This window comes from Fimicolochytrium jonesii (assembly GCF_025526975.1).
Source record: "Fimicolochytrium jonesii strain JEL569 chromosome Unknown EV422scaffold_9, whole genome shotgun sequence".
Classification (NCBI taxonomy): Eukaryota; Fungi; Chytridiomycota; class Chytridiomycetes; order Spizellomycetales; family Powellomycetaceae; genus Fimicolochytrium; species Fimicolochytrium jonesii.
This window is the reverse complement of record NW_026515676.1, coordinates 155,203-181,786: the sequence shown is the minus strand read 5'-3', so window position 1 is coordinate 181,786 and position 26,584 is coordinate 155,203. Positions and strand designations below refer to the sequence as shown.

Genomic DNA, 26,584 nt, shown 5'->3' with positions numbered 1-26,584 from the left:
TGCGCCCACGCCCATACGCAATTGCGCCCGGTGCTGCGATCGTCGGTGAAAGATGGGCCGTATCAAAGTAGGCGTTGCATGAAGGCGGACGAACACAGCTGACATCGTCGACCATTGGGAGGCCGCATGGCAACGACGGAAAATACTGTACCTTGAGCCGCCGAGCGGAATTCATTCATGGTCGTCCTGCCGTGCAGATGGCGTTTCCATGCCCCGCGCCCGGGCTCCAGGTGTAAGACTGTGAATGTATGTACATCCAGACTACATGGTCGTATACATGTGTACAAGATATCTCATTTTAGATAGGCTTCACCGATTTTTATTTCTGCAACGTGCACGCCGCCCACCCCGGCGGTGTTAATAAGGCATCGGGGAATCGTATAAAGTGCCGTTGTCCATGAGCGCTCGCATTGCTCCCCGTATAATGGGTTCCCTCTGCTGCCCACCATCCTTGCAGGATATATCACTGCGTTTGTCGGGGAAAACAACGCACGACTAGAACATTCACGCTCGAAAATCAATTACGCACCAACCCTAATCCCGGTGATAACCCTAATCCCCAACCCTAATCCCATGACCCGCTCCTTCTGGAGAATTGTCTTGATATATTGGTCGAAAATGAGCCAGATCCCGATGCCTGCAACTTGGTCCTGGCCTCATGTGGTCAACGGCCTCAACCGGGCATGGTTAGGCAGCGTCAGCTTTCAGACCAGTAAGCTCTTTGTCACTTGGGGAAAGTTCTACGTGAGTGCCATAGCTACGCTATGGCGTGCACGTTGATGGCGAACGCACCTTACACTCTCGAATCTCTCGTTGCCCAATCGAATTCGAACGAAGGAATGCTATGCACATCAGCTTGTTTGGGAACACGATCTCCCCATGCTTGCCGGCCACAGTCTCCCCGAAGTCCAGAAACATCTTACACACCGAGTACCGAGTAATGGGCCTCACGAAGTGATACGAATCGTGCCATGAACATACAGTAAAGGGTGGCCCCTTTCGACGACTTGACGTTGCTATCAGTCTTGACACTCGGCTCAACATCGTCCGCAAGGCAGTCATCCTCAACTTCAGTTCTGGTGGGTTGACTACGCTGTTATCTCTGCATGTCTGACGAGAACTTGAATAAGTTAAAACAAACAAACGGGCTCGCTCCACAACCAGTCTAGTTGGAATGGAAATTCCTTATCTACATATACACACCTACCGGTACGCAAACCTACCTAGGGACATGTTGGATGAAGCCAAACTGTACACCGCGAGTTCCCTCTACACCGCAGGTTCCTCAGGGGCAACCCCTCCTTCCCCATTCCCTGCCTCCTTCTCCTCCTCGTTCGCCCCCTCCTTCCCTCCCTTGCCTTTCTTATTCTGACTATCAACCCATGTCCGCTCATGAAACCCACTAGCGGTCTCCATCTTCGCGCACTCCCTCAACGCCATCGTCGCATACTGACTCACCCCCAACGTAAACTCCACCACAACCGCAACCCTGCCCCCACCCGCCACCGTCTCCACCTCCTTCCTGCCCTGCACCCTCTCCAAATCCGTTATGGCGAGATCACACTCCGGGTCGATGTACCTCAACAACTTCCAGGCTACATCACGCGGTTTGCATATGATCTTGCGGTAGGAACCCGGGAGGGAGGCCGTATTGTGTTTCCGGTGCATGGAGAAGGGGTCGACGTTGTGTTGGGCCATGAAGGTCGTGTAGGAGGAGCGGAGGGCGTGGGTGGGGTACTCTACGTCGTAGCCTGGTAAAGGGAGGACGACGTCGGCGAAGGTGTATTGGGCGGCTTGTTCGGGGGTCTGGATGGTGAGGATTTTTTGTGATGATTTTTGGGAGGGGGTTCGCGTGCGTTTGTTGTTTGAGGTTCTGGGAGCGGGGGTGTCGTCATCGGATGGGTTTACGTCGTCCTCGTCTGGGATGTCGAGGTCGGAGCCGGTGATGTCGACGAGGTCGCCGACGACGGGGGTTGGGCCGTAGAGTTTTAGCCGCTCGGTGGCCATGTTGTTCCAGACAAAGCTTTGGTAGGAGTGGAGGTACATTAAGCGCAGGTTGCGCGGAATCTAAAATCAGACAGTATTGTGGGTCAGAGAAACCGTTCCGCCTACCCACCCAGATGTTGTGGATTCATTGAATTCCTTACCGCCTCCAAAGCTCCAAGGTAGTTATTGACATTCTTCGTACTCTTGAAGTATTGCAATATAGACCGCTCAGCGAGTAAATGCTTCGGCAACTTCTTCAACGCCTCAGCCGCGTTGCCTTCCTCTCGCCACAGGCGGCGGGCTTCCAGTACATCTGGGCGGTCTACAAAAAGCCATTCAACATTCACTGCTGGCCACCAGCTGGATATTCAGAGTTTTTTACGAACCCCCTTCCTTAGGCTCCATAATCATCTCCACTCCCCTCTCGAAATTCGCACCGAGGTACGCGATCCCGACGGCGTAAGTGGGCAGCGACCGCGTGCCGAAGCGCTGCATGCCAAAGTAGTTGACGAAGCCGTTGTCGCGGAGGGAGGACATGGCGCGGTTGAGGTCGTGTTCGTTAGTCATTTGGACGTCTCTGTATTGGGAGGGAGGCGTGAGATGGGAGCAAGTGGGTGGGTGTTGTTTCAGGAATCGTGTTTATGCATGCAATTACCTGAGGACGATCTTGAAGTGGTTTCCGCGCGATTCGCCGAGGGTCATTTGGGTCTGTCTGGGTCTGTAAGAGAGGTCCAAGGCCGGGAGATTAGGGCATATTTCCCGGGAAACAACTTGCATGCCCACTAAGTGCCCAGTGAGGTTGAGCATTACCTGTAGTCCCCGATCTGCATCCCTCTCAATCCCTTGTTGAGCTGTTCGAGCCTCCATGGCATCACACGCGAGACGGTGACTTTCTGCGTGGTGACGGCCCGCTTGTCCTTTGTTCCCGCATAGGAGAAGCTCTTGCCCGTCATTCTGGTCCACGCGCCAAAGAATACGATTGTCAGCAAAACAGTAACATCCACACGAGCGAAGAAATCCCAACCTCTCCTCAAGGCGGGTCCTCACCGCAGATACGCCGCAATCTTCGAAATCGCATTCATCGTGTCCATGTTCTCCTTATACAGCGTAAACTCGGTATACTCCCCACCCCACAGCTCCCACTCCTTCTTGTTGTTCCGCCGCGGGCCCCATGAGTTCTTCTGCTGCGGGCCTCGGCCTCCACCGCGGGCATTGCGGTCCCCACGCTTCTGATTGGTTTTGGGCCGGACGAATAGCCCGCCGCCTTCGGCGCCTTGGCTGTCCAACTTGCTGCCGAAATGCACTTCGATGAGCTTGTGCAGCTTTGTCCGTGCGGACTTTTCGGCGACGATCGTGCTTATGGGGTCTGGGAGCGGGACGGGCTCTGGTTTGGGTTCGGGGTCGGTTGATGGGGTTAATGTGGCGTCTGTTTCGGGGTGGGTGTTGGGTCGCACTCGGCTGACGTTGACGGCTTCGACCATTGCGCGCAGGTTCGACATGAACGCTTCGTCGTTGACTAACTCGGCGATTTCTGTGTATCCCACGTCCTCATTCGGTTCAACTGCTTCGACGGCCTCCTCTTCCGGAACGGCTGGTGCGGCAGTCGACTCCAAGTGGCAGATGGTTCCGTCCGCGAGTACTTCGTTGACCTGGAAATCGGAGAACCTACATCAACCAAGTTTTTTGAAATTAGAACAGTGGCCACAGCTACAGCTTCCCTAGAACGAAAACAGAAACATACCGTGTCTTCAAAAGCCCCTCAAACCCAGGAATGTCCGGCGCCATGTAGGCCGTTATGCCCATATCGGCTTCCAGAAAAAATGCCTTATCCGTCGCATAGCTCTCGGTCTTCGGCTTCACATCCGTACTGGGGCCGTTCTCCTCGTCTTTCACTCGTTTCGGCGACGTAGACAGCGACGCTTCTTCGGGAGAGAGCTCCAGATCCCTTTTCTGTGGTATGCTGCTGCTGCTGGCCATTCTGACGGGAGACTGCGTAGTGTGCTGGACGAAGTGGAAGGAATGCGGAAAAAGAGCACAGTAGACGGGCAAGGCGACGGTTCTGCTTCGTGCAGGTGATACGGCAGCACGAAAGAGGGAGAACATCCACTCGCTGTAGGATACACAGGGACTACCGACTGGGAGTATATATGTATATGGGGTCTCTGTTCTGTTCGCCCTGCCAGTTGCCCGATGCTCCCAATGTGCAAAGCCAGTCCGCATGGAACCCTAACCGCAGAATGAACGCGCAACGTTCGCTTTGAATGGCCCCCCCCCGAATTTGAATTTGGAAAAGGTTTCCCTTCCCCGCATCCCCCAAACCAGCACACCCATTCGCTCGGAAAGCAATCTCTGCCCTCTTTCAATCTGCACCCACCCCCATCACCGGTTGCCTCCTGCAACCCAGCGTTCAAATAAATGCGGAAACGATCCCAATGATGCACGGTAACACCCACAGTATAGGAGAATCATCTGAAACGTGGCTGAGCCGCCAAAGCTTTAAATAGGAACCGGAGTAAGAGCGGGCAATTTGAAACTTCCAAACTGAACTAACTTTCCACGTTCTAGAAAGACAGGTCGTCTCTTCACTGGCTTCTCCGCGGCTTCAGGCATGATATGTTGGTCGGCTCCTGTGAACCTGTTCGGAACATCGCAGTCTGTTGTACGTTCCATATTCCTTAACTCTCAGCGCTACTTCATTATGTCGTCCAGCACCACATCATTGCCTCAAGTTGGGGAGAAGACAGTCAAGAATGGGATCACTTTTGCCGAGGATTTACGGGGCCTGAAACGGGCAATCAAACGAATTCTGGACGATGCTGTTGGGCAATTTCTGCTACCACCACGACAAGCGGACTCGATTCCGCGAACACATTATCCCCTTTGATTTCGAAGCTTTTAACTCGTTTACACCCTTTTCCCCCTCCGTCTGAGCCTCCACCAGGGAATCATTCAGAGCCTCTCCGTCCCAAAAAACCATCTCTCGTACGAGCGCTAAGATACCCATAGCACGTATCAGGTTGTAGCCCAAAAGCGTAGGACAGCGTTGTTATGTTTATGTTTGAACCATTTTGTTACGGATTGGTTAGTTTTTGTCAAGCGCGTTGGGCCTCGTATACCCCCTGTGGATAGAAGTTCCTGCCAACCTCTGAGTTGAGGGCCGATCTTCGGCTAGACTCGAGCACATCCCCATAGCGCGATCCGGGATTCGGGTTCAACCCCCTGGCGACAGCGACTCAACCCTAACCCTTTCCGTCCGCTCTCTGCAATGCGTAATGAAATACATGTCATCACGCATTGGGCCAAAACGGGAACGTTCCTTCTCCTCGATTCTCTATAGGGTCCTTCACAGTGTTGATGTTTGAAGATATGCGTCGTGCGAAAGCGAGGTTAACCCCTAACCCTAACCCTAACCGTTAGGGTTTTTAACCCTAATCCCGTAACCCTAATCCCATGACAAGGGCCCTTCGTTGGAACTCTCAGACTCTCCAACTTCCTGCACAACCACCGAGTTGCACTGGCCGACTGCATATTCCCACGATCAAGCCCAACTTCTCACGCCCACACGGTCAAAGTCACTGAACAAAGCATTCACGGTCTTCACACACAGGCACGGAGAAACTGGTATGGGACATGGTCTTTCCAGTTCGCCATTGAAGTACAATGCAGAGTGCATGTTTAACAACAAGCGGGTTTTCTCGACCTACAGCAGTAGTCGACTTTGGAGATAACAGTTCCGCCAAGTGGAGGGAACACTGGAATCCTTGAACTTACCTCGTCTCTGCGCCTTCCACCGGACAGTGAAGCTGGACATTGTGTGCTCACGATGACTGTCGCGAACGCCACCCCCGCCCAAGATGACCTATCCAACGTCTCCATTGACGCGCCAATCGTGGCCAGTCATAACAAATACTTGGAGGACCAGACTGTGTCCATAAGGGCGAGGACCATCCCTTGGGAGGTAAAGGCGACGATGTGTATGACTGAGCGTAGCTGTGGTGCGCACTTTCGCGCACAGGGCTGTGCCGATGTGTTCGTCGCCGGCTTACCTTGCCGTCCCGCCACGTTCAGCGTTAACGTCGATTTTGTTTTTGATTGCAGGGATATCAAAGAGCTTCTTTGATTACAGAGGATGAACTAGCACAAATACGACAGTTTGAGAAATCTCCATCTGCTGCCCTCTCTGAAGTAGGATCCTACATCAGTTTTGTCTCAGTTGCAGTTCGGGTGTGCTAATGTAAGAGTTTCTTCAGGCCGGAGACAAGTACAGCGACCTGTTCCTCACCTTACTGCAGAAGCTGGTACGGGCCGACACAATTCAGAACATTCTGGTTCTGATAGACGACGTACTGTCAGGTGGGCAAAGTGACGTTGTTGTTGAAACGAATTGAGGGCCGATGACGCTGGAACATGGAGGAGCGCCGGATTCAGAAGACTAATATCGGCATTCACTCTGTTTGCAGAGAAGCCGGAGCGCGTGCAGTTGTTCTTCCGCTTGGCACAGCAGAAAAATGATCCGACACTTCCATATGGACCATTTTTCAAGTACGATCGGGATTCGATCTCGCATACATTCCACATGAAGCTCACATTCCTCCATAGGCTGCTCAAGAAAGATGACGAATACATTCAGCTCAAATCAGCCAAGATCGCCACCTACCTTCTACTGTGAGTTCACATTTGATCTCGTCCCGACTATCACGACACTCGCTGAAGGGTCACGTCTCTAGCCATGCGCCATCGAATGAGACCACAGACATCTCGGAACTGCTCACGTGGTTAACGACACAGATGCAGAATGCGAACGTCAATATTGTGGATATCGCTGTGCAACTGCTCCAGAGCATTCTGTCTATTCCAGAGTACAGATTGCCGTTCTATCAGACACACCAGGGCGTTCAAAAGTGCGGAAAAGTTGGAGCTTTAGCAAGTGCTGCTACTTCTACTGACGCATAGGGTATTCTTGCACAGCATGGTGGACATCCTCAAGAAGGGATCACCGAGTGCCCAGATGCAGTATCAGGTCATTTACAACCTGTGGTTACTGACCTTGATCAAGGACATTGCCGCTGATCTGCAACGGTATGGAGAACATATTTTGGGCAGACTCGGATAAGTAGAGCACTCACAGAATGCTTGTACAGCAAGTACGATGTTGTACCATTACTCATCGACATCGTCAAAGCTGCGATCAAGGAGAAAGTATCGCGAGTCGTTATCGCCACCTTCAAAGTATGAAACTATCGTCAGCGATTAATGCACCCTGAACGCGCTTCTAAACATTCCCATTCGACACTTAGAATCTGATGAGCGAAGCGCCCCAAGAAAACATGGCTGCCTTAATCGGGAACAAGCTTCTCAACGTCTGCGAGAACTTGTCAGGGAGGAAATGGTCCGACGAGGATATCCTGGAGGATTTGGCTTATCTGAAGGAGGAGCTCACGAGGAATGTCGCCAACCTCAGGTTAGAAGCACCTCGATACTTTTGTGACACCGGAAAGCCAACGCCCTAAGTTTCTGGTGATTCATACAGCACATGGGACGAGTACGAGACCGAGGTCCGGTCCGGAAAGCTCGAATGGTCACCACCACACTTGTCAGAGCAGTTCTGGAAGCAGAACGCAAACAAGTTGACCGAGCGCGATTTTGAGCTGTTGAGGTAGGCCTTGCTCGCTCATCAACCATTTTCTCCGACCGGCCCCTTTAAACATTGTACACCCACGTAGGTTGGTCTCCCGGATCGTGGCGACATCGCAATCACCAGTAGTCCTGGCCGTCGCAGCCCACGATATTGGCCAGTTCGTGAAATACGCGACGAACGGGAAGAAGTGCGTTACGACTCCCAAGTCTGAAATTGAATGTCAACAGCTAAGCAGACCAACGCGTTTTCTTTCGTGATGCAGGGCACTGGAAGAGATAGGCGCCAAAACGCAAGTCATGCAACTCATGACACACGCTGACGGCGACGTGAGATATCAGGCTCTTATGGCCGTGCAGTGAGTATCAAACCATACAAGCCTGATACGCTCACTTTTGCTGACGATTGATTGGCCGGACAGGAAAATGATGACACACGCTTACAACGCATAGGTAGATTGAGCCTTTTCCCCGTTGTGAGTTTGGGTTGGAGGACGAGGACTGTCTGTACCTCTGGCAAATACACGGGATTTGCAACATTGGTGTGGATGTCGTGGTTGACGTGTGTCTGGACAGCTGTGTGGCAATGTGATTTGTCATGTTACCCGTGGTACCAACCCCGCTGCGTCGACGTATTTACCGTTCGGTCGACGTATTTCGCAAACCCGCGGGAGATAGGTTCTGCTCATGCGCTTCGCCATGTCGTTGTCGGTGGATGCGCTCGATGAAGGATGTCGAACATCGATCCATCCCTGCTGGGTAGAATGGGAGTGCATCAGTTGTACGGACCAGTCCGGAAACGGTTCAGGGAGAGGAGAGGCCCGTTACCTCGCGAGGATCCTAACCCTACCTCTGACTTGTGTACAGTACTTCGCGAGGAAGGCGGGTTACCTCACGAGGAATCTAACCCTAACGCACGAACTGTGGACTTCTATGGGCTGTTAACCCTACTAGGGCACGTAACCCTAACTGTAAGTACTGTAATTTTGCTCGGAAGTCTAACTTCCTTTAGAGCCTCTAGCGCCAACCTCTTCGCGCCAGCCTGTGACGTTCCTTCCCATCTCCCATCCCATTATACCTGAGACCTGCTCCCCAACGGCTCCCCTCAAAAAGTCCATTGCGAAAACGTCGGCGAGAAAGCAACTCCTCTCTGCACATCACGAAGCAACCAACTTCTGATTATCACATGACCATTACTATATCAAACGGTCGGGAGGATCACGAGCCGCAGGATTTACTTCCAACGTCACCCAAAGCCAATCCCGCAGCGTATCTGCATGCTACCTCGCCAGCACTGAACTACCAGCCACCAGCGCCGCCAGCGACTTCTCCGTACGACGTTGTATCGCTTCACTATTCCGCGCCACTGTCACCGCCGACTGCTTTGTCGCCTCCACAAGGCAATGCCTTCTCGACGCTGGGTGCAACAGATCCCAAGAACCCTCCGGCTGTTCGTCACACTTCCCTGAGCCGGCGACATACTGGAAACGTCCCAGCAGTTGTAGTTCCGCCTCCGGCTAACATCAGCATGCAACGGAATTCCCCGTCTCCACAGGTTTGTTCGGTTTGGGTTGGTCAGGGAAGCAATTATGAGGTTTTCGACCAGCAGAAGAACTCAATTTGTCGCTTCCGGTTGGCAGGATCCCCTTCGTCAGTCTCCTGTAGCTACTCGGAGGTCGTACGGGCAAACGGGTCCTCCGGCGAGTAGTATGCCCATGTCCGCAGAAAGTTCAAATGCAGGGCGGAACTCGGCATCTACAGAGAGACCATTATATGTGGATACGAAGAGCCGGTCGAGCGTGGGAGACGATCGCTTTTTGGGAGCAAACCTTAGCCCGTTATCCTCGGGTATGGCTGCTCGGTCAGCCGTGGGGAACGTCTTGGAATCTCCGGCGTCACCATCACCTGTGACGAAGCCGACCATGCATCAGCTGGAGAGGAAGCGATTGTCGTTCCTTCAGTCGAAGATTCGACGAGAGTATACAGTGGCTGGGCCGAAAGTAGATTTCTCTCCCGAGCGGAAGGTTGCGAGGAACTTCAGTCGTGTTGTGGACTGGAAAGCACGTCGGGCAGAACTGGCACCGTCAGGCACACCATTGGTATGAGCACATCAGATTCAGTGGAAAGCAAAGCAGAAGCAAGACTGAATAGCTATGCATGAAGCTTTTGCATGCCGCCTCTTTGCAATTGCTGTCCAGCTTTTCCCGAGCGAACCCGGGGTTCATATACCAGCAGACGCACAACCCGCGGAGGGTTCTGACGAAACCATCAAAACCTGTCCATAACGGAGGCAAGGACAATGAAGACTGGGACTATCTCCTCTATGTCAATGATATTCTGGGAGACCAGGAAGGCCGACAGTATGTCATGTGCACGCGTCCAATCAGAAATCGCCGCGTTCCTTGACGATATGGTGTCGATCGCTTTGTAGGTACAGCATTCAGGATATTCTTGGGCAAGGAACGTTTGGGCAGGTTGCCAAATGTGTGAATATAAAGACAAAAGAGGCGGTGGCGATAAAGGTCATCAAGAACAAACCCGCCTATCGCAATCAGTCTCTCATGGAAGTCGCAATACTGGAGATGGTATGGAAGTTCCGGACCATAGCTGTGCCACCGCCAACACTTGGACTGACACATACCTCTTTCAGCTGAACCGGAAATTTGACCCGAACGATTCGCATCACATTGTGCGCATGGTGGACCATTTCGTACACTTCAGCCACCTCTGCATCGTATTCGAGATTATGAGTGTGAATCTATACGAGCTGATCAAACAAAATCAATTCCGCGGATTGTCCGCGAACTTGGTACGGATCTTCATTCGCCAGATCTTGGATTCACTGGTTGTTCTGAACAAGGCGCGTATAATCCACTGCGACCTGAAACCCGAGGTAAGTCAAGCTGCACTCTTCATCTTTGCTGAATGGCATGTCAACAAACTGACGTCACATCGCCATAGAACATCCTACTGAAAAAGTGAGGGAAACTTCTTATTGGGAACGACATATGCCTGACACTAACTATGAATGTCGCTGTAGCCTGGAGTCTCCGAACATCAAAGTGATCGATTTTGGATCGGCGTGCCATGAAAATCAGACTGTGTACACATATATCCAGTCTCGGTTCTATAGATCACCGGAGGTACTCCTGGGGCTACCGTAAGTGCCTGTGTTCATTTGCCACAACCATTTGTTCTCTGACACCGACATATATTTCGTTTAATGGCAATCAGATACACGTCGTCTATCGATATGTGGTCATTAGGTTGCATTGCAGCAGAACTGTTTTTGGGGCTTCCTCTGTTCCCTGGTTCTTCGGAATACAATCAGATCTCGAGGATAGTTGAGATGTTGGGGTACGTCCGAAGGAAATACTTTTGGGTCACATCTTTTTAAGAGGACGGCGATGCTTATGTGGTACATTCCTGCAGTTTGCCGCCCACGTACATGTGCGAGAAAGGGAAGCAGGCCAGGAACTTCCTGAACAAGCGGTACACAGCAGATGGCAGGCCATTTTTTGTGCTGAAAACTCCTGTGGAATATATGGAGGTATTTCGCGATATCTGCTCTCCGCATGTCAACAGGTCCTGAGCTGCTTCTAACGTACGAATGTGAATGGCTAGGAATCTGGAACTACCGAACAGCCCTCGAAGCGGTATTTTTCAGGAACTACCTTACCGGAGGTGATTAACGCATATCCACTAACGAAGAAAGGGGCGTCGGTGCAAGATATGGAAAAAGGTATGTTTCCGGCATTGCTCTTCGTTCCGGTCCTATGATACTGACACTCCCCTGTAGAAACGCTCAGCCGTCAATGCTTCATTGATTTCTTGCACGGAGTACTCACCATCAACCCGTTCGAGCGGTGGACACCTCATCAAGCGAGGATGCATCCTTTCGTCACTGGGGAGGCATATACTGGGCCATTTATGCCGCAGGGCGCACGGAAGCCTATGCAATCAGTAGCGACCTCCGGGGTCCCAATGGATTCTCGACCGGATATGGACAGTCAAGGTTATGAACCACACAATGCCCGCCGGCGTCCGCGGGCTAATACGATTAGCAGCTTGGAGGAGACGCTACCTCCACAACTACAGCGACTGGCAGCTGCTCAACGGCAAAGCGGGAACGAAGCGATGCGCAACCACGCCAACGCTGCTCACGCGGGATTACCCATTGTGGACATGAGGGGTGGGAACGCTAACATGGCGGGAAATTTGCCCATAGCAGTAGAACCGTACGGTTCTTCGATGGGTCCGGCTCCAACAACGGGGAGATCAGCGGCACAAGATGTTCCTTCGCGGACATCGCGCGACGCCAGCGGCGGAAGCAACAGTTCCAGTGCAGACTCAATATCGGCCACCGATTCACAGTTCGTCAGCGCACGACAAAGCAGCATCTCTTCGCTGAGTAGTCGTTCGATCAATAGCCACCGAACGTTAGGGAACGATCTGATAGCAGACGCGTCTCGAACGGGTTCCTCGCGCCTCGAGTCTCTGAGGACCAGTACGCCGCTGAACTCGCCGTTATCCCCACACCATTCCGCTTACACTGGGCTGGATATGTCGCCTACGTCGTCCTCACGCCCTTCGCGACTGGCGACGGTAGATGTTAACCGTACCGATGCCGCGGAATCAACGCAGCAGCGAAGTCCGCGGGTTGCCCTGACAGCATCTTATGCGGACGTAGCGCCGGAAAGCGTGACGCATAGGTCAGTGGAACAACATCAATATGATCAACAAAGTGGTAGAGGCGCTCCTGCCTCGATACCAACGCTGACCCGGGAAGCCCCCGGACCATTTGAGCCGGGACCCACCGAGCATGCAGATTATACATATCCGGGCAACAACGCGTATAATTCGCACGGGCAGACAAATGTCCAACCGACAGAGGCTCTTGCTGCTGGAGGCTATCCATTACGAAAAGCTCGTTCGGAAGTGACGGGCGCTGAAGGATTGGGCTCTGCTCACAACAGTGCGATGCGCGCAGGATCTTACAATTATCCATTGGGTTTCCTCGGCCAAAACTCGGCCTTTTCCCAGTCGCAGCAGCTCACGATGGTGGAAGATCAAATGGCGCAACTGATGGGAGAGGGACACCCACGACATGGCGAGACTGGCGAGCGTAGCGCAGTCCCATCTAGGCGACCCTCACTATTTGGCTCTGTTGAGTGGGATCCATTTGGTGATGTTCCCAATGATCCCGCAAGTGCTCCCTACAGCAGACATCAGAGCAGACGAAGCTCCGTTGTCACTGACAACCGTGGTTTATATACCGCGCATATGGCGGCAGTGGCGGCACACTTTGCCGCGACAACGAGGGACCGCAATGGGAATAGTAGCGACAATCCGTCATCGTTGTCGGGCGCGTACAAGTACGCGAGCATGCCTGACTTGGGGCCATATGGCCTCCAGCCCAGTCTGTCGAGCCACACCCCCGCCGATGCGCCGGAATACTCACCACAACAGTCTCAGCACCACTCTATGCCCCGTTCCGCACAACATCAGCATTCGCCTTCCTCTTCCTACCGGGACTACCCGTACCAGCACGGGTATTCCCTACATTCGCCGCTCTCCCCAAATGAGCATCAACAGCACTCTTCCTACCAAACAAACCAGGTCGTATCGATGTCTATGCATTCACCTACAACAGCACACTCGCCCTCCTCTCACCCATCCCAACCCGCTTATCAGCCCCCATTGCAAATACCACCATCCGTCCCCACCAATCGACGGCCGTCACTCGTAGCGATCAATATAGATGCAGCACATGGGGATTACGCGATTCCTGGCACCCAGAGCGCTTATGTGGCTCCGAGCGGTTACCAGGAGTATGGCGGCGGCCAACATAGACGACATCAATCGCTCCAGATCCAACCGCAGTCGTACGGCTACGGCTATCAGTATCCGGGAGTGCAGGAAGATCACACACGGTATCACAGCCAGCAGCAACCCGAGCAGTCATTTGAGCGGCAGCAGTTTTTCCCTTATGGATCGTATCAACGTCCAGCTGGTGACAGCTTCCGACCGGTGTATGACTCCGGTACCTATCCAAACCGTCTTCCACGCGACAATCACGAGCCGATGGGGGCGGAAGTTCCTAAGGAGGCAACCTCGCCTCGCTGGTCAAATCAACTCCAGGGAGGCAGCGAGGCAGCTGCTCGGAGAGTCAGCATGCCAGTGGCCGTGGACAGGACGTGGGCAACTAACCACGGGCGGAATCCGTATCTGGATACAGGGCAACACCGACCACCGCATGACCATGATATTGCCAGCGGCGGAGGTGGGCGTCCATATCAAGATCATTATCAGCAGCAAGCGCAAGACCAGTGGCAGGCAGCAGGACGGGGGTATTCGGACCAGAGCTTATCGCAGGCCGTTGGGATACCATTTTCCGCCCACCACTCTTCAGCAGCCCGCGGCACCGCGGGGTATTCTTTACCGAAGGCCGACCCATCTGCGAACGGCTCGAACGATTCGATCCAGAGGGAAGAGCAGTCGGTGCTCGGAAAACCTAATCCGAGCAGTATGTTCCCGTGAGCTCCATATCCTGCATCTTGGGAAACGTATGCAGGCTGGTCCGATACCCTCTTCTTGTAATATACCCGCTTCGTCTGAAACGAGTTCTATGCGCCCAACCCCTTTGCATTTCTGTTGTTCGCCGTATTCCACGGCATCTTCCTCTGGGTTCCTACCTTCCTTGTTCATTCAGAGTTCAATCCTCATACGCGTGGTGCACGCGTGCTGGCGATGGATTTGGCGCCGTGTCCGACGAGCTGGACATGCATGTTGGAAGGAGAGAACAACTTCAAAACGAAGTACAGGAGTTTGAACGGTTCAAAGGGCGAAGAGGCATAGCAATTCCGTGCACAGGGTACAGACACGGCGCTACAAAGAGTCGTCGTTCCCCGCCCCGTCCGCAATATCGGACCAGAACACCGTCAGCCACCTCGCATCATCTTCTCTCGCCAAGTGCTCCCACCGCAACATGCTCACTTCTTCACCGTCTGCGGCCGACGGGCCTGCTGGCCATTCCATGGACACAGACTCACCGTTCGAATTCGACGAAGAGCTCGAGGACCCCTCCACAAGCTACTTCAACGACGATGTTCGGACCCTCACCCAATGGTGGGTAAATGAGCGCTGCGCGCCGGAAATATTGCCGTATCAGGATGAGCTGGTACGGAGCTTGCTGGAGATGGTTGAAGCGCAGGTGTGTGGAGTACATTTTTTGGTGTCGACGGATTGTGCGGGTGACCGCCGCATTCGGTGCTAAGAAGGGTTTGCCAGACGAGCATATTAGAAACGAAAACGTCAGATACCGCCGATGGAGCGTTTCTCAACGTACTGTACCAGCAAGAGATGGAGAGGATCAAATTTGTGATCAGGAGCTACCTACGGACGCGGCTAGCAAAGGTGGCGAATGGGAGGTTCTGGATTGCCTCATGTGGAATACACTCCTGACGTGGGTTCAAATCGCAGATACAGAAATACACGGCGTTCTTCCTTCGAGAACCAGAGTTTCGCGGGCGATTATCGGAGGAGGAGTTGGCATTTGCAGAGAAGTGAGCATCCGACAAGCGGGATGAGGGGATGAGGGGATGACTGCGATACAGCTGTGGAAGATGGAGATGTTGCCTTGGGACGCATCAGATTTGGACGGACACTCATCTCTAGCTCTCAACGTACCTCTCCCTGCAGCCTTCAACAACTTCTAGAAAAACACTTTACGAAGTCATGTCTGGAGGGTCTGCCGCCATTCCTGACGCGTTTGGACGATCAAGCAGGGGACAGCAGTATGGGTGAGTGCTACCGTACGAACCAGAAGGGGATCTCGATCAGTACTGATGGTATGCCTACCCGCAGTGAGCATGCCGGATCTGGAAGATGCAGTGATATGCCGAATACTGGAAGACATAGGGGAGTTTCAGCTGGAAGATAGGTGCGTTTCGACGAGGACCCGTTTGCTTTCAGTGCCATCCGCTCACTTTCTGGTCCGGCTTGTCAGCTCCGAGACGATCGTGATGCGCAAGAACAATATTTACATTCTCAGATACAAATCGATAAGGCGGCTGTTAGAAGAGGATAAAGTTGAGTTATTATAGCGAATAGATGGGTTCGGAGGAATGAGGAATGAGGATGCACATATCATGCACTCCCGTCACTGAACCTGGCGTATATCCCAATATCACTGTCTGTTCCCTCTGCTTCAGTTAGCCAGGCAGTTACACTATTACGCATTCAGTCTTCGGAAATAAAATATTGACAGAGTCTAAAAGAGTACAAATCTATCGTTGATGGCATAGGTAAAGTACTAGGTAAACTATGAGATACGCTCGAATATCATACGTTGAGCTTGGCAGTGGCAGCCGTGAGTGCATCAACGTCTGCATCCTCCTCCTCCTCCTTGCCGCTGGCATCTGCTTCCTCCTCCTCCTCCTCCTCCTCCTCCTCCTCGTCCCATTCCATCTCATCTAACTCATCTAACGCACCCTCCTGTCCAAGCTCAAGCAGGGCGCGCTTGATGTCCCGCACAGCATCGCCTTCTGGATCGAACGCATTCCCGTTCAGCTCGAGTAGCGTCAGGTTCTTCTTATTCGACAACAGCGTGGGAATTAGACCAGCGCCCTCCGGGTCGATCTCGTTGAATGCCAGGTGGAGCTTCTCAAGCGCAGAGTGTCCGGGTGTCAACGCCCGCAAGACCTTCTTGGCACCCTTCTCACCCAAAAGACAATCGCCGATGTGGAGCACTTTGAGGTTCGTCCATGTGGGCAGCACCTTGGCAATCGCGTCCGAACCCCCCTCCGTAAACGTGTTGTCCTGCAAATCCAAATGTTCGAGGTTCTTGCACGATGCGAGGGCAGTCATCAACGCTGTGATGCCTTCTGGGCGGATGCTGTTTTGCGGCATGCGAATTTCGCGCAGACTCTCTCCGTGGGCTTCGAAGGCTTTGCAAAGGTGCTCTACACCCTTGCTCTCCATACGGTTGCGCCCGATGTAGATCACGCGCAAGGATGATGGTCGACCTTCCTGTTTGTTCTTCTCGGCCGCTTTGACCAATGCAGCAGAGACTAGCCGCGCTCCTTCTATGCCCAGGCCGTTGTTGTAGAATCGAAGAATCTGGATGTTACGGTTGTTGATCAGCAGCCGTTGCAGAGGCTCAGCCCCAGCCGGTCCGAAGGCATTGTCTGGAATGAAATCAAAATTGGCCTTATGAGCTTCGATGTTCTTAAGGCTCTGGTGTGTCACACACAGCTACCTACCCGACAGGTCGAGTTCCACCAGGTTTTTCTTGTCCTCGAGGGCCTCCACCAGGGCGTCCAAGACGAGGGGAATTTCGTTTCTCAGACGACTGGTGAACATGTCCGCCAAACCTGCGACCTGGAAAGCCAAAATAGTCGATGAGAACATATAAATCCAAACAAATCTCCCAGCCAAATGACTACGCACCTTCAAAGCATGCTGATCCTTCAGCGCCAGCGCAATAGCCCGACCAGCCTCCACTCCGAAAGTGTTTCCACTTAGTTTGATTTCCGTGAGACCTTCCACCCCCCGGATCTCGTCGGCGTACTGCTTAGCATCTTCAGCAGTGTCGAGCTTCAGGGTCTTGCCCTCGAGAGAGTAGAGCACCCTGTCCCCAGTGCGAGTGACATTTGACATAGTGCGGGGCTGTTGATGCTTGTAAACGACGCTGTGCTTCTTCTATTCGGACTATTCGGACGCCAGGTCGGAGTGAACGAGAAAAATGCTGCCCCTTCCTCAGGTCCTCGGTCTGTAGTTTTTTATGCGCGCAAACGGCACTTCAACATCAACTCCGAAACCAAAGGACAAGAACTACATACCTGCTGCTAACGAGCACCTGTTATAGCTCGCTTGTTACTGCCGTCCCATAGATATCGAGGTCCAAGTCTCGTCGACAAATAGAGATCATGTCAGAATACTGGGTTTCCAACAAGAAACACTACTGTAAGTACTGCGGGATATACATTGCAGACAACAAAATCGTAAGTTTTCCCAGGGACTCCTTCAATCGCTGTCCCAATAGAGGGCTGACGGTCTTACGACAGCCTGCGTTTCTTCTATTCTTTCCCTGGGGGGTGAAATAGAGCCGGCAAAATCACGATGGCGGACGAAAGCACAAAGAGAACATAGCAAATTATCTGCGGGACGTGCATAAACGACAGGAAGAGAAAAATGCGGTGGATGCGGAGACGAAGGCGATGTTGGAAAAGATTGAGCAGGCATGGCTGTCTCTGCCTTCAACACTATCCTTCTCTAGTCGATTAACACAAAGGCTCTCTCAGGCGGCAGGCAAACAATACGCCCGGGATACCCAGGGACCTTCGACACTAGCGCTAACCCCGGAAGCGGCAGCAGCAGCCCGTCGTCAATCTCAGAAAGACGCCGCAACCAACTCAGCCGTGGCCACAGTCCTCGAGAACCTCAACAAGAAGTCACAGGAAGCATCCTCTATCAAGAACAAGACCGAGAAGGATGACACCGAATCACATCCGTACGGTGATTGGGAAACCATTGCGATTCATCCGCCCCCACCTCCATCATCCACTGCGACAGGAGGCGATGACAAGAAGGAGCAGGTGTCGGAGTTTGTGGGAAATTCATGGGCGGATGATGGGGATGAGGAGCCTGAGCAGAATTTGAAAGAGTTCAAGTTGAAGGAGAAAATGATCCAAGACAACGGCGACCTCTTTGCGACTGATGGCTTGGCGACGGGATCCGCCGCGCCAGTTTTCAAGAAACGGAAACTTGGGGCCGCCATGAAAGGGAATCGGAATGTGCGGAAACGGGAGGACTAGTTGCATTTTCAGTAGACCGCATCTACGATGTAGGTTCTATGTACGAAATAATGGCAAAGCAGATGCCAAACCTATGGGTTTATCGATCGTTGTACATAATGTTGACGAAAATGGACGCGCAGGTGGAGGGTATATGGTCCGATTCGAATACGCTCAAAGATCCGAAAGAAAATCCGTGAGCGACAACGATCCGGAACCACTGCCGCCACTCCCTTTCTTAGCAAGCAGACTCTGCAAATCATCCTTCCGTTTCCGCTTCGTTGCTGCTTTTGAGTTTGGATCTGCGGGTTTAGGGAGCTGTGCCTGCGCTACCGACTTGGAAGACTCCGCAGCATTTGATGACGCCGACTTCGATGCGTTGCGGGATAAGGATGCTGCAACCTTCGGCGTGGTTGCAGATGTGGCGAAGGCGGCAGTACTTAATGATGTTTTACTCTTCGGCTTGGCAATTTTGATGGGAAGGGAAGTGGATACCGGCTTCGGGAGTGTAAACCCTGCTGGTGTGCCTGCCAACCTCGTTTCCGCGGTACATGTCGTGCAGACGTAGGCAATATAGCTGCTCGCCAGCGGTGCTGTCGATTGTCGTGCTGAGGTTGTTTCATCGCCCAAGCGGTTTATGTTAACTGGTGTGAGTCCGCTCGTAGCCGTCTCGTACGTTTCTGCAGTCCACTGTGCTGTTTTTCCCGTTTCGGACTTTCGGGTTTCTGCCCTTCCCATATCCGCTGTCCCAAGCCGCTTCTGCTTTTGTAGTCTCTTCCCTTTCTTCTTCTGCTCAACGCCCGGTGTCCCTCCCTCTGGAGTCACTTTCTCCTTGCCGGGCGCCGGCGCCTCACCCTTCACCCCTCGCCCCGCCTCCGAACTTTTGCCCTTCCCCTTCTCCTGCCTGCCATGCACCCTCCTCACACAAACATCCACCGTCCGTCCCGCCGCATACAGCGTCGCACACCTCGAGCAATATCGCCGTGCAACCTTGTCGATAATAGGCGTTTGCGTTGCGACGCAGGTTTCGGTGAATGTCGAGAGGTAGTGGCGGGAGAGGGACGGATGGGAGGCGAAGAGGGCGTGGGCGGCGTCGTGGAGGAAGCCGAGGCGTTTTGAGAGCGTTTGGTCCATGGTGGAGAGGCGAGGCGTTATGGGAGATATTCGGAGGTGTTCCAAAAACAAAGGCTTCCCAACGGTGGACAGTTTGAGGCGACAAGGTATGCGGAAATGAGCACGTTGTCTACGTCGTCGTTCCCGTCGTGGACGCTGTCCTTGCGCGAAAACAGAGTTGGGAAAGAGTGCGGAAAGTGCAAACCGGAGTGCAAACTCTGGTGCAAACTGCAGAAGAGAGCTCCGCTTCTCGCGCTTGTGGTGACGAGTTGACCATCTAGCATCACCGATGCCCGCTTGACCCAGCCAACTCGTAAGACCTGTTCAGAGTCTCCCTTCAACGATACAGACTCGACGTTCACAATCATCGTCGCTCACCCTACCGTAGACTCTCCCTCCAAAGCCTTTCTCAGCAATCTTCTCGTATTACTGTATCCCGTCGCGCTTCACAATGGGCCAGGTTTTCAAGTTCGGGCAATGGCCCATCCCGGCAGGGGAGGTATTTCTCACCACAAAGCTGTCTCTAGGAATCGTCAACTACAAGCCCATTGTTCCGTAAGTGCGTTGAACTTGCTATCTATTGGCTTATTAAAATGAGCGCTCTGCAGTAGAGAGTGGTTGTTCCCGGGCCACTGCTAACACCTTGTTCTTCCAATCCTAAAGTGGCCGTATGTACAAAGTCGCTTTCCGACTACTCGCTCTTGGTAACAGCTGTCCCTGAGAAAAGGTCCTCTGATGTTTGTCATACAGATGTTCTAGTCTTACCTCGACGGGTTGTGCCCCGATTCTCTGAGCTCACATCGGATGAAGTCAAGGACATGTTCCTCACAGCTCAAAAGGTCGGGGCTGTTGTGGAGAAGGAGTATAAGGGTGAATCTTTGACGATTACACTACAGGTAACGATGTCGATGTTATTGATTGTGCTGCGGGGATCGATCTGATAATGGGCAATCTGACCTTTAGGATGGACCGATGGCTGGCCAAACGGTACCGCACGTCCATGTCCACATTATCCCACGAGTGAAGGGTGATTGGGCCAATAACGATGAAATCTACCCGGAAATTGATAAGAAGGAGAGAGAAATGAACGCAGAACTCAGTAAAGGAGCAAAGGACAAGAAGGGAGTGGATAATGACGAAAGGAAGCCAAGGTCGCTGGAAGAGATGACGGTGGAAGCCACGGGACTTCGGCCTCACTTCGAGCAGTTTGAGGATGTGTGGAGTGCTTGAATGATTTGGCGTACGATTCGGCGCTGGTCAATCCTCGGGTTGCCGATTAGTTTTCCAATATGGTGTAGACTCTCTAGAGTAGTCAGTCGTGAGCAGCTCCTCTGTCTAGGCGTACGCTTCCCTGGATGATTTCCAGCCTGCCTTCCCGCTCTGTGTAGACAAACAGAATAATAGCAACCGTCTCTTCGAAGCCGTAGTGGGAAACCAGAATGTTTTCCCGAGAGCCACATCAAGCACGCAGTCGATTGGAGGGATTTACGTCCTCACACGGGTGTAGTCTCGCTCGACCGTTTGACGGGGAGCTCACCCCACAGTGATGTTTCCCACCCCGTTCCTCACATCGCATCGATTCCTAGCATCTCAACCACTCCTCAGCTCCGCGACACATGGAGAAACCATCAGATCTCTACCCTAAGTACAGGCAATGGATGCTCAGTGAATACCCGGAGAACAGCCCATGATCAAAAGCAAGATTATAGAGGAGCTACAAAAGTTAAAGAACATCGAATACACGCGACACTGTAGAGTTCAAGGAAGGCGCGGAGGGGGCCAACAAGGAATCAAAGGGAGACGCTTTATCGAACCAGGGCGCCGAGACAGGGAAGGGGACGATGGGAGTGGGGACGAAGAGGCGCTACAAGACGGCGCTGCTGTCTTCTTACAAGGCGGATAAGGCAGATAGATGGTGGCGGGCGATCTCCAAAATAAAATCAGAGCGTAGCTAAGGCTTTGAGAGCCTCCTTCTTCTTTAGGCGTGAGTCCTCCACGACTGCGGTAGTGTTTTCGCCGCTGAGTGAACTGCGCCGAGAGCTCCACGTATGTTGAGTTGTCGTGTGTCACCCGCACCAAGCGGATCGTGTGCAGAGCGGCCAATGTGTACACGGGAGGGTCGCTCTCAAGAAGTTCATAGGTCACATGGTGATGGAGCTCAGAGAGCTCATTGATCTGGAGGCGCTGCCTAGTTCCGTCCTTGAACTGCACGATGAACTGCGCCCCAACCTCCGTTGGCGACCCGGAGACGACTTCTACCGATTGCACCGCCGTCTTCCAGAACCGTAACGGTGTAGCGACTATCTGTTGCCAGAGGATGTGCAGAGGGCAGGGGATGACGCGAGACTCCGTGGCGTGTGTTGCAGAGCTCATGTCGTCAAGACGTGGAGGAACTTCAGGTTGAAAAGCTTGAGGTAGTGGCAGAACCGCTGTGAAACAAACAATGAGAGCAGGTTATAAAGGCTGCTGGAGTGCAACTTTATCGATAAACATGCACGCACCAGCATAGCAACGATAAATAGCCGGCCATGAGGCGAGAACCTGAACACAAATGGGAACCCCTTTGACACAAAACAAATAAGTGATGTGGTGGATTGTAACGTACATCAAGTCTCCGCGACGAAACTCTGATTCATATTTGATGTATTTTGGGCTAAGTCCGGTATATGATGACAATTCGAGGGATTCTGCCTCTAACGATGTATCTAGTGCTCGTGCTTGTGCTCGGGGCTCAAGAGATATGCCTTCCGATTGTAGTGCTCGAACTATGTCAAAATCGTCCGTCAGTACGGTTTTCCCATACAAAAACTCAAAGTCCTCCAGCAAACGCACCTTGGCATCAGCCCAGTCCTTCACGTAGAAGAAGGCCAGCGCTGGGGGACCAATGAACAAGGCCTGTCGTCCCAAGCGCTTGAACAGCCTGAAGGCTCCGGGGTTGAAGAAGCCCTTCATGGTCTGTGTTTGAAATGGCGACAGACCATATTCGTAGAATCCGCTTTGCAGCGATTGGTTTCCCCACCATCTTTTGTTGGTGACGTGTTAGCACAGAGAGAAGGAGAAGGCGGAAGGCGATCGTATGTTCGAAGACGAGCGAGAGTGGGAATCAACCGAAGGCGAGCGAGGACCGTGGAAAGAGACACAGATTTATCAGTAGTGAGTCCCTACCGCAATTTTGCAACCGACCAGTAGACTGCTATGAGCTCCGTTGAGGAGAGGAGACTTACTTGTGACCGCCAGCCATTTTGAGCGAGTTTTCTCGTTGGTTGAGGTTTGGGGAGCGTTTGCAGTTGCTTGTGAATGTGAAGGACACACAAGCGGGTATTTCCGCCGGGCGTGTGTTGTTCAATTGAACTGCATCTGCTGGCACGTGGCCTGAAATAAAAATGAGCCGTCCCCCTGTTCAACTTCCCCCACCCTGAGCCAGCCAAGCCGTCATCACCACTTCTGCTCGCGTTGTTCGCGACCTCTCGGCACAGCACGTTTTCCGTCGCTGCCTCCCTCCAGCCCCACCAAGGGACCAGCTGGAACAACTGCTGCTGGGAATATAAAGGCTTATGGGTGCATGCAGTTCCTCTCTACACTAACTGAGTCTTGACTTACTCCTTCGAGTCCGTCTGCAGCAGTCGCCGCCCGCTGGCACCGCACCATTCGCACTCCAAGAAGGCAACAATTTCATTAGCCAGAACCCGCACAGTCATGCGAAGCCAAAGATACATCCCCGTATTTGCGTCCCTCTTACTCCTTGCGGCAGCCGACGCCGGTCCTGTCCCCGCCACGGCACAGTCGGAGGCACTTTGCGGCTCTCTGGACATTCCGTGCCGGACCACCGCGACGAGCGAGGTAGACTTCCCAGCTCCTGTCGTAGTCGACGACCACCTCAAACTCCTTCCACCACCGGAACGAAAGTTGCGGTTGAGCACAAAGTCGCGGTACCTTGTCCCCGACGAGGATTCCAGCGCACAGTCTTGGCGCGACAGAACCGACGACAACGTGCCTCTGAGGACGGCGTGGGAAAGTAAACAGCTCAGATCAGGTAACCGTCAAGAAGCAAGCACATGCAAGGTCGTCAACGTCCAACTCTTAGCCCGCCACGGCACACGCAACCCCAACGGATCAGATCTCAAGCAATATCTGGATCTGCGCACGAAGCTCGCAACAACGTATACCCCTCCACCACCACCTGCGGGGCACAAGTACAGCTTCCTGACGAACTTCACGGCTCCGTGTGATTTCGCAATGACCGGAATGCTGACGACGCAAGGCGAAGTGGATTCATTCGAACTCGGCCGGCGGTTGAAGGAAAAGTACGCGCATCTTGTCTCGGATGTGGGCAGGATCGAATGGCAGACGACAAATGTATCGCGGACGATCACATCAGGACGAGCGTTTCAGCAAGGGCTGTTCGCCCATAAGCACGACCAGGATGTCGCTTTTTCGTCCCTCCAAACCTCCATTTTCCCCAACCACCAAGATCCCATTCTCCGCCCTTACGATTGCTGCAAGCGCTACGAAAACGCGACGGAAAATCCCCCGTTACCCTTACCCGGCACGACCTTCGCCCAGCGTCGCTACCCCGCCATCATCGCCCGACTGGCCCGCGACGCTCTCCTACACGACCTGACGATCCATGACGTGACGATAATGTTCAAGCTCTGCGCTTTCGAATACACCATTCAGGGCAAGGAGGCCGGGTTCTGCTCGTTGTTTACGGACGAGGAGCTGGCGTTGAATGACTTCGCGGTGGATTTGAATCTGAACTATTATAGAGCGTATGGGTTGGAGGGGGATGTGAATGAGTGGCTGGCTTGTCCGCTTTTGACAAAGATCTTTGGGGGTTTTGATGAGACTATCGCCGCTGGGAGCCGTAGGGGAGGAGGCACGCCAAATCATCCCATGGCGGCGTTCCGGTTCGGTCATGCTGAGACGCTTACGCCGCTTATCTCGACACTCGGCTTGTTTCGGGATCCGCATTCGCCGAAGGGGATTCAACCACACTGGACTGACGAGCAGATCAAGGCCAGAGTATTCCGCGGCGCCGAGTTCTCCCCTTTCGGCGGGAACTTCATCTTCGAACTGCTGGAATGCCCCGCATCCCAAGAGCTTGATCATCCGCAACGACACCACATCGCGAACGATCGGAAAACCTACAAAGTTCGCGCCCTTGTCGGCGAGCAACCCGTCGTGATACCCGGATGCGAAGGCCGTGAAGCGTGTCCGATACATCTGCTGAAGCAAGCGTTGGCTGGGAAGATTGGCTGCGATTTTGATGGGAAGTGTCAGAACTTCTAGGTTGTAGAAGGTTCCGTGTAAAAAAAAAGACGTGGTAGACCTTGAGCTGTGCCTTCCCTCGAGTCATTGTTTCCTTGGAACTTGTACATAGCGTTTATTTATTGACGAAGTATTCAAATTGAACCGGAGTCGTGATGAGTGCGTTACGGCAATGTAGATGTATTAGAGTAGAGATCTATGTTAAAACATGTAAATACACTGTGATAGATGCGAAATGCCCTGTTCTACATAAACCTTCTCTAGAGTGGCGACCTGGGTCGAGTAGGGATGATCACATTTTTCAATCCTTCCACTCTATATCAAACACCTTCTCCAGCACCCTCGCCACCCCATCTTCGTCGTTCGTCGCACTCACAAAGTCCGCAATCTTTCTGAGTGGTTCCTCCCCGTTAGCCATCGCAACACCCATGCCGGCTTCCTGCACCATCTCAATGTCGTTGAACCCATCGCCAAACGCCATGACATGGCTCATGGACACCTTGCCGGTGCCTAGTTTATTGCTCTTGCACAGCGTCTGCAACGCAGCAGCCTTGGAAGCGTCAACATGCATCACCTCCAACCGATCCTTCCCGAGCCTCAGCAATTTCGTCGTATCGCGCGGTCGCGGGCCCAGCGACGCATGCGGGATGAAGTTATGCTTCCCATCCCTCCCCGCCTCCACCACATCCCCCTCCTCGACCCCCAACGACCGCTCCACATCGTCCATCCTCGCAAAGTCCATGCTCACAAGTGCAAATTTGTGCGGCACCAATTCCCCGCGCTCCACCTTCCCCTTCAGATCCTTATCGTAGATCGCGCGCGGCTCACCGGCGGCAAACGTGTGCTCAAACACCGCGTCGTAACGGTTGGGGGTGACTATCTCGTTGCCGCAGTAGGCGATGATGGTCAGATTGTAGGTTTCCGCGTAGTTGAGGTACCAGATCGCGTCCTTGGGGAGGAGGCGGCGTTCATGCAGGATGTGCAGGCGGGTGGTGTCGATGTAGGCGTACCACGGCCCTTTGAAGGAGGTATCCCCGCCCGTGACTTTGTCAGCGAGGGACGGGTCGTACTCGACGGGTTGTCCGTTGGTGAGGTCGATACCCGTCGTGGCGGATTTGACGGTCCCGTCGGCGTGTTCGAGGACGAGGGAGCCGTTTAGGTACACGCCGATGACTGCGTTTCCTTTCCCCTTTGGTGCGCTGTCCTTGCCGTCGGTCTCGTCTTTCAGCAACGGGGCAATGTTCCCAGCGGCGCTGGCGGGCCGACCTGTCGCGAACATGATTTGCACATCGGGGTGGTTTTTTCGGAGGTAGTGAAAGGCGTTGATGGTGCGTTTGGAGACTGTGTGGTCCTTTCGTATGGTTGTGCCGTCTATTGAGAATTGAAGAATATATGTCAGTGGGAACAGGTTCCAGCGAATAGGGAATAGGAGCGGAGTTTGGGATGGAAAGCTACTTACCGATATCGCAGCAAATGACCCGGACGTTTTCCTTCTTGAAGTGCGCGGGAAGGGGTCCCAGTTCGGATTTGCTGTTATCGGGCGACATGGCTCTGCTAGGGGCGTTTGACTTGCGAGAGTTGAGTTGGTGTTGGTGAGGACCCTCAAAGGCCAACGTCCTGCTTTATGTTTGCGCTTATGTCGAGCGAGGGCTTGGAGGCTGACGGAGTGTTGGTGATTCGTGAATGTGACGTCGCGCCGCGTGCAAAACGCCTCGCAAGCGGCTCTCCGGCGGCTCCGCTCAAAGAACCCCCCAGGATACGAACATTCCACACTCCCGCGCGTCTGC

The 26,584-nt window shown here is 53.2% G+C and overlaps 13 protein-coding genes across 13 annotated transcripts; 7 read left to right on the top strand and 6 right to left on the bottom strand.

Moving 5' to 3' along the window:
* Nucleotides 1-1,269: 1,269 nt before the first annotated feature.
* EV422DRAFT_566766 (pseudouridine synthase) lies at nucleotides 1,270-3,963 on the bottom strand (the record flags this gene model as incomplete). The annotated part of the gene is made up of 7 exons (XM_053072474.1): nucleotides 1,270-2,067; nucleotides 2,148-2,308; nucleotides 2,373-2,563; nucleotides 2,642-2,704; nucleotides 2,797-2,940; nucleotides 3,034-3,651; nucleotides 3,728-3,963. 7 exons carry the CDS (start codon nucleotides 3,961-3,963, stop codon nucleotides 1,270-1,272), a joined length of 2,211 nt encoding a protein of 736 aa, XP_052926173.1.
* Nucleotides 3,964-5,483: 1,520 nt separating this feature from the next.
* Nucleotides 5,484-8,308, top strand: EV422DRAFT_526567 (armadillo-type protein). Its single transcript, XM_053070145.1, has 14 exons — nucleotides 5,484-5,607; nucleotides 5,693-5,944; nucleotides 6,085-6,171; nucleotides 6,237-6,339; nucleotides 6,447-6,528; nucleotides 6,586-6,651; nucleotides 6,714-6,887; nucleotides 6,955-7,065; nucleotides 7,128-7,215; nucleotides 7,284-7,447; nucleotides 7,517-7,642; nucleotides 7,710-7,811; nucleotides 7,887-7,979; nucleotides 8,043-8,308. The coding sequence occupies exons 2-14, from the start codon at nucleotides 5,810-5,812 to the stop codon at nucleotides 8,071-8,073; spliced, it is 1,362 nt and encodes a 453-aa protein (XP_052926172.1). The 5' UTR covers nucleotides 5,484-5,607; nucleotides 5,693-5,809; the 3' UTR covers nucleotides 8,074-8,308.
* A 318-nt stretch (nucleotides 8,309-8,626) lies between these two features.
* Nucleotides 8,627-9,807, top strand: EV422DRAFT_427972 (uncharacterized protein). Its single transcript, XM_053067147.1, has 2 exons — nucleotides 8,627-9,175; nucleotides 9,261-9,807. The coding sequence occupies exons 1-2, from the start codon at nucleotides 8,807-8,809 to the stop codon at nucleotides 9,723-9,725; spliced, it is 834 nt and encodes a 277-aa protein (XP_052926171.1). The 5' UTR covers nucleotides 8,627-8,806; the 3' UTR covers nucleotides 9,726-9,807.
* EV422DRAFT_615011 (kinase-like domain-containing protein) lies at nucleotides 9,778-11,809 on the top strand (the record flags this gene model as incomplete). Its single annotated transcript, XM_053073938.1, has 10 exons — nucleotides 9,778-9,980; nucleotides 10,052-10,205; nucleotides 10,271-10,513; nucleotides 10,582-10,598; nucleotides 10,661-10,780; nucleotides 10,855-10,977; nucleotides 11,053-11,170; nucleotides 11,245-11,362; nucleotides 11,420-11,635; nucleotides 11,688-11,809. The coding sequence occupies 10 exons, from the start codon at nucleotides 9,778-9,780 to the stop codon at nucleotides 11,807-11,809; spliced, it is 1,434 nt and encodes a 477-aa protein (XP_052926170.1).
* Nucleotides 11,810-14,391: 2,582 nt separating this feature from the next.
* EV422DRAFT_427775 (uncharacterized protein) lies at nucleotides 14,392-15,844 on the top strand. The gene is made up of 6 exons (XM_053067145.1): nucleotides 14,392-14,833; nucleotides 14,911-15,036; nucleotides 15,103-15,185; nucleotides 15,322-15,422; nucleotides 15,487-15,562; nucleotides 15,629-15,844. Exons 1-6 carry the CDS (start codon nucleotides 14,609-14,611, stop codon nucleotides 15,723-15,725), a joined length of 708 nt encoding a protein of 235 aa, XP_052926169.1. The 5' UTR covers nucleotides 14,392-14,608; the 3' UTR covers nucleotides 15,726-15,844.
* On the bottom strand, nucleotides 15,751-17,560 carry EV422DRAFT_427949 (uncharacterized protein). Its single transcript, XM_053067146.1, has 3 exons — nucleotides 17,071-17,560; nucleotides 16,884-17,001; nucleotides 15,751-16,808 (listed from the first exon to the last, which is right to left on the bottom strand). Exons 1-3 carry the CDS (start codon nucleotides 17,278-17,280, stop codon nucleotides 15,964-15,966), a joined length of 1,173 nt encoding a protein of 390 aa, XP_052926168.1. The 5' UTR covers nucleotides 17,281-17,560; the 3' UTR covers nucleotides 15,751-15,963.
* EV422DRAFT_505798 (uncharacterized protein) lies at nucleotides 17,550-18,437 on the top strand (the record flags this gene model as incomplete). Its single annotated transcript, XM_053068512.1, has 3 exons — nucleotides 17,550-17,586; nucleotides 17,614-17,624; nucleotides 17,727-18,437. 3 exons carry the CDS (start codon nucleotides 17,550-17,552, stop codon nucleotides 18,435-18,437), a joined length of 759 nt encoding a protein of 252 aa, XP_052926167.1.
* A 76-nt stretch (nucleotides 18,438-18,513) lies between these two features.
* On the bottom strand, nucleotides 18,514-19,786 carry EV422DRAFT_427673 (uncharacterized protein). The gene has a single exon (XM_053067144.1). The coding sequence runs from the start codon at nucleotides 19,548-19,550 to the stop codon at nucleotides 18,591-18,593; it is 960 nt and encodes a 319-aa protein (XP_052926166.1). The 5' UTR covers nucleotides 19,551-19,786; the 3' UTR covers nucleotides 18,514-18,590.
* A 275-nt stretch (nucleotides 19,787-20,061) lies between these two features.
* Nucleotides 20,062-21,005, top strand: EV422DRAFT_526545 (HIT-like domain-containing protein). The gene is made up of 2 exons (XM_053070144.1): nucleotides 20,062-20,425; nucleotides 20,493-21,005. The coding sequence occupies exons 1-2, from the start codon at nucleotides 20,348-20,350 to the stop codon at nucleotides 20,757-20,759; spliced, it is 345 nt and encodes a 114-aa protein (XP_052926165.1). The 5' UTR covers nucleotides 20,062-20,347; the 3' UTR covers nucleotides 20,760-21,005.
* Nucleotides 21,006-21,144: 139 nt separating this feature from the next.
* Nucleotides 21,145-22,550, bottom strand: EV422DRAFT_556413 (uncharacterized protein). The gene is made up of 3 exons (XM_053071906.1): nucleotides 22,362-22,550; nucleotides 22,031-22,294; nucleotides 21,145-21,958 (listed from the first exon to the last, which is right to left on the bottom strand). Exons 2-3 carry the CDS (start codon nucleotides 22,134-22,136, stop codon nucleotides 21,288-21,290), a joined length of 777 nt encoding a protein of 258 aa, XP_052926164.1. The 5' UTR covers nucleotides 22,137-22,294; nucleotides 22,362-22,550; the 3' UTR covers nucleotides 21,145-21,287.
* On the bottom strand, nucleotides 22,235-22,770 carry EV422DRAFT_566757 (cytochrome b-c1 complex subunit 8; the record flags this gene model as incomplete). The annotated part of the gene is made up of 3 exons (XM_053072473.1): nucleotides 22,235-22,294; nucleotides 22,362-22,551; nucleotides 22,754-22,770. The coding sequence occupies 3 exons, from the start codon at nucleotides 22,768-22,770 to the stop codon at nucleotides 22,235-22,237; spliced, it is 267 nt and encodes an 88-aa protein (XP_052926163.1).
* A 196-nt stretch (nucleotides 22,771-22,966) lies between these two features.
* On the top strand, nucleotides 22,967-25,015 carry EV422DRAFT_526541 (histidine phosphatase superfamily). Its single transcript, XM_053070143.1, has one exon. It carries the CDS (start codon nucleotides 23,226-23,228, stop codon nucleotides 24,816-24,818), a length of 1,593 nt encoding a protein of 530 aa, XP_052926162.1. The 5' UTR covers nucleotides 22,967-23,225; the 3' UTR covers nucleotides 24,819-25,015.
* Nucleotides 25,016-26,487, bottom strand: EV422DRAFT_526540 (HAD-like domain-containing protein). Its single transcript, XM_053070142.1, has 2 exons — nucleotides 26,257-26,487; nucleotides 25,016-26,168 (listed from the first exon to the last, which is right to left on the bottom strand). Exons 1-2 carry the CDS (start codon nucleotides 26,342-26,344, stop codon nucleotides 25,099-25,101), a joined length of 1,158 nt encoding a protein of 385 aa, XP_052926161.1. The 5' UTR covers nucleotides 26,345-26,487; the 3' UTR covers nucleotides 25,016-25,098.
* Nucleotides 26,488-26,584: the final 97 nt, after the last annotated feature.

Bases quoted from the DNA above. Each gene is read 5' to 3' on its own strand.
- EV422DRAFT_526567 (XM_053070145.1), top strand. From the start codon at position 5,810: ATGACTGTCGCGAACGCCACCCCCGCCCAAGATGACCTATCCAACGTC. The intron at 5,945-6,084 runs GTAAAGGCGACG...TTTTGATTGCAG, and splicing joins CGAGGACCATCCCTTGGGAG to GGATATCAAAGAGCTTCTTT. The intron at 6,529-6,585 runs GTACGATCGGGA...ATTCCTCCATAG, and splicing joins CCATATGGACCATTTTTCAA to GCTGCTCAAGAAAGATGACG.
- EV422DRAFT_427972 (XM_053067147.1), top strand. From the start codon at position 8,807: ATGACCATTACTATATCAAACGGTCGGGAGGATCACGAGCCGCAGGAT. The intron at 9,176-9,260 runs GTTTGTTCGGTT...TCCGGTTGGCAG, and splicing joins GGAATTCCCCGTCTCCACAG to GATCCCCTTCGTCAGTCTCC.
- EV422DRAFT_427775 (XM_053067145.1), top strand. From the start codon at position 14,609: ATGCTCACTTCTTCACCGTCTGCGGCCGACGGGCCTGCTGGCCATTCC. The intron at 15,186-15,321 runs GTGAGCATCCGA...CTCTCCCTGCAG, and splicing joins GAGTTGGCATTTGCAGAGAA to CCTTCAACAACTTCTAGAAA. The intron at 15,423-15,486 runs GTGAGTGCTACC...GCCTACCCGCAG, and splicing joins AGCAGGGGACAGCAGTATGG to TGAGCATGCCGGATCTGGAA.
- EV422DRAFT_427949 (XM_053067146.1), bottom strand. From the start codon at position 17,280: ATGTCAAATGTCACTCGCACTGGGGACAGGGTGCTCTACTCTCTCGAG. The intron at 17,002-17,070 runs GTGCGTAGTCAT...TTGGCTTTCCAG, and splicing joins AGGATCAGCATGCTTTGAAG to GTCGCAGGTTTGGCGGACAT. The intron at 16,809-16,883 runs GTAGGTAGCTGT...ATTTCATTCCAG, and splicing joins GGTGGAACTCGACCTGTCGG to ACAATGCCTTCGGACCGGCT.
- EV422DRAFT_427673 (XM_053067144.1), bottom strand. From the start codon at position 19,550: ATGGACCAAACGCTCTCAAAACGCCTCGGCTTCCTCCACGACGCCGCC.
- EV422DRAFT_526545 (XM_053070144.1), top strand. From the start codon at position 20,348: ATGTTCCTCACAGCTCAAAAGGTCGGGGCTGTTGTGGAGAAGGAGTAT. The intron at 20,426-20,492 runs GTAACGATGTCG...TCTGACCTTTAG, and splicing joins CTTTGACGATTACACTACAG to GATGGACCGATGGCTGGCCA.
- EV422DRAFT_556413 (XM_053071906.1), bottom strand. From the start codon at position 22,136: ATGTACGTTACAATCCACCACATCACTTATTTGTTTTGTGTCAAAGGG. The intron at 21,959-22,030 runs GTGCGTGCATGT...TTTGTTTCACAG, and splicing joins TATTTATCGTTGCTATGCTG to CGGTTCTGCCACTACCTCAA.
- EV422DRAFT_526541 (XM_053070143.1), top strand. From the start codon at position 23,226: ATGCGAAGCCAAAGATACATCCCCGTATTTGCGTCCCTCTTACTCCTT.
- EV422DRAFT_526540 (XM_053070142.1), bottom strand. From the start codon at position 26,344: ATGTCGCCCGATAACAGCAAATCCGAACTGGGACCCCTTCCCGCGCAC. The intron at 26,169-26,256 runs GTAAGTAGCTTT...AATTCTCAATAG, and splicing joins GGTCATTTGCTGCGATATCG to ACGGCACAACCATACGAAAG.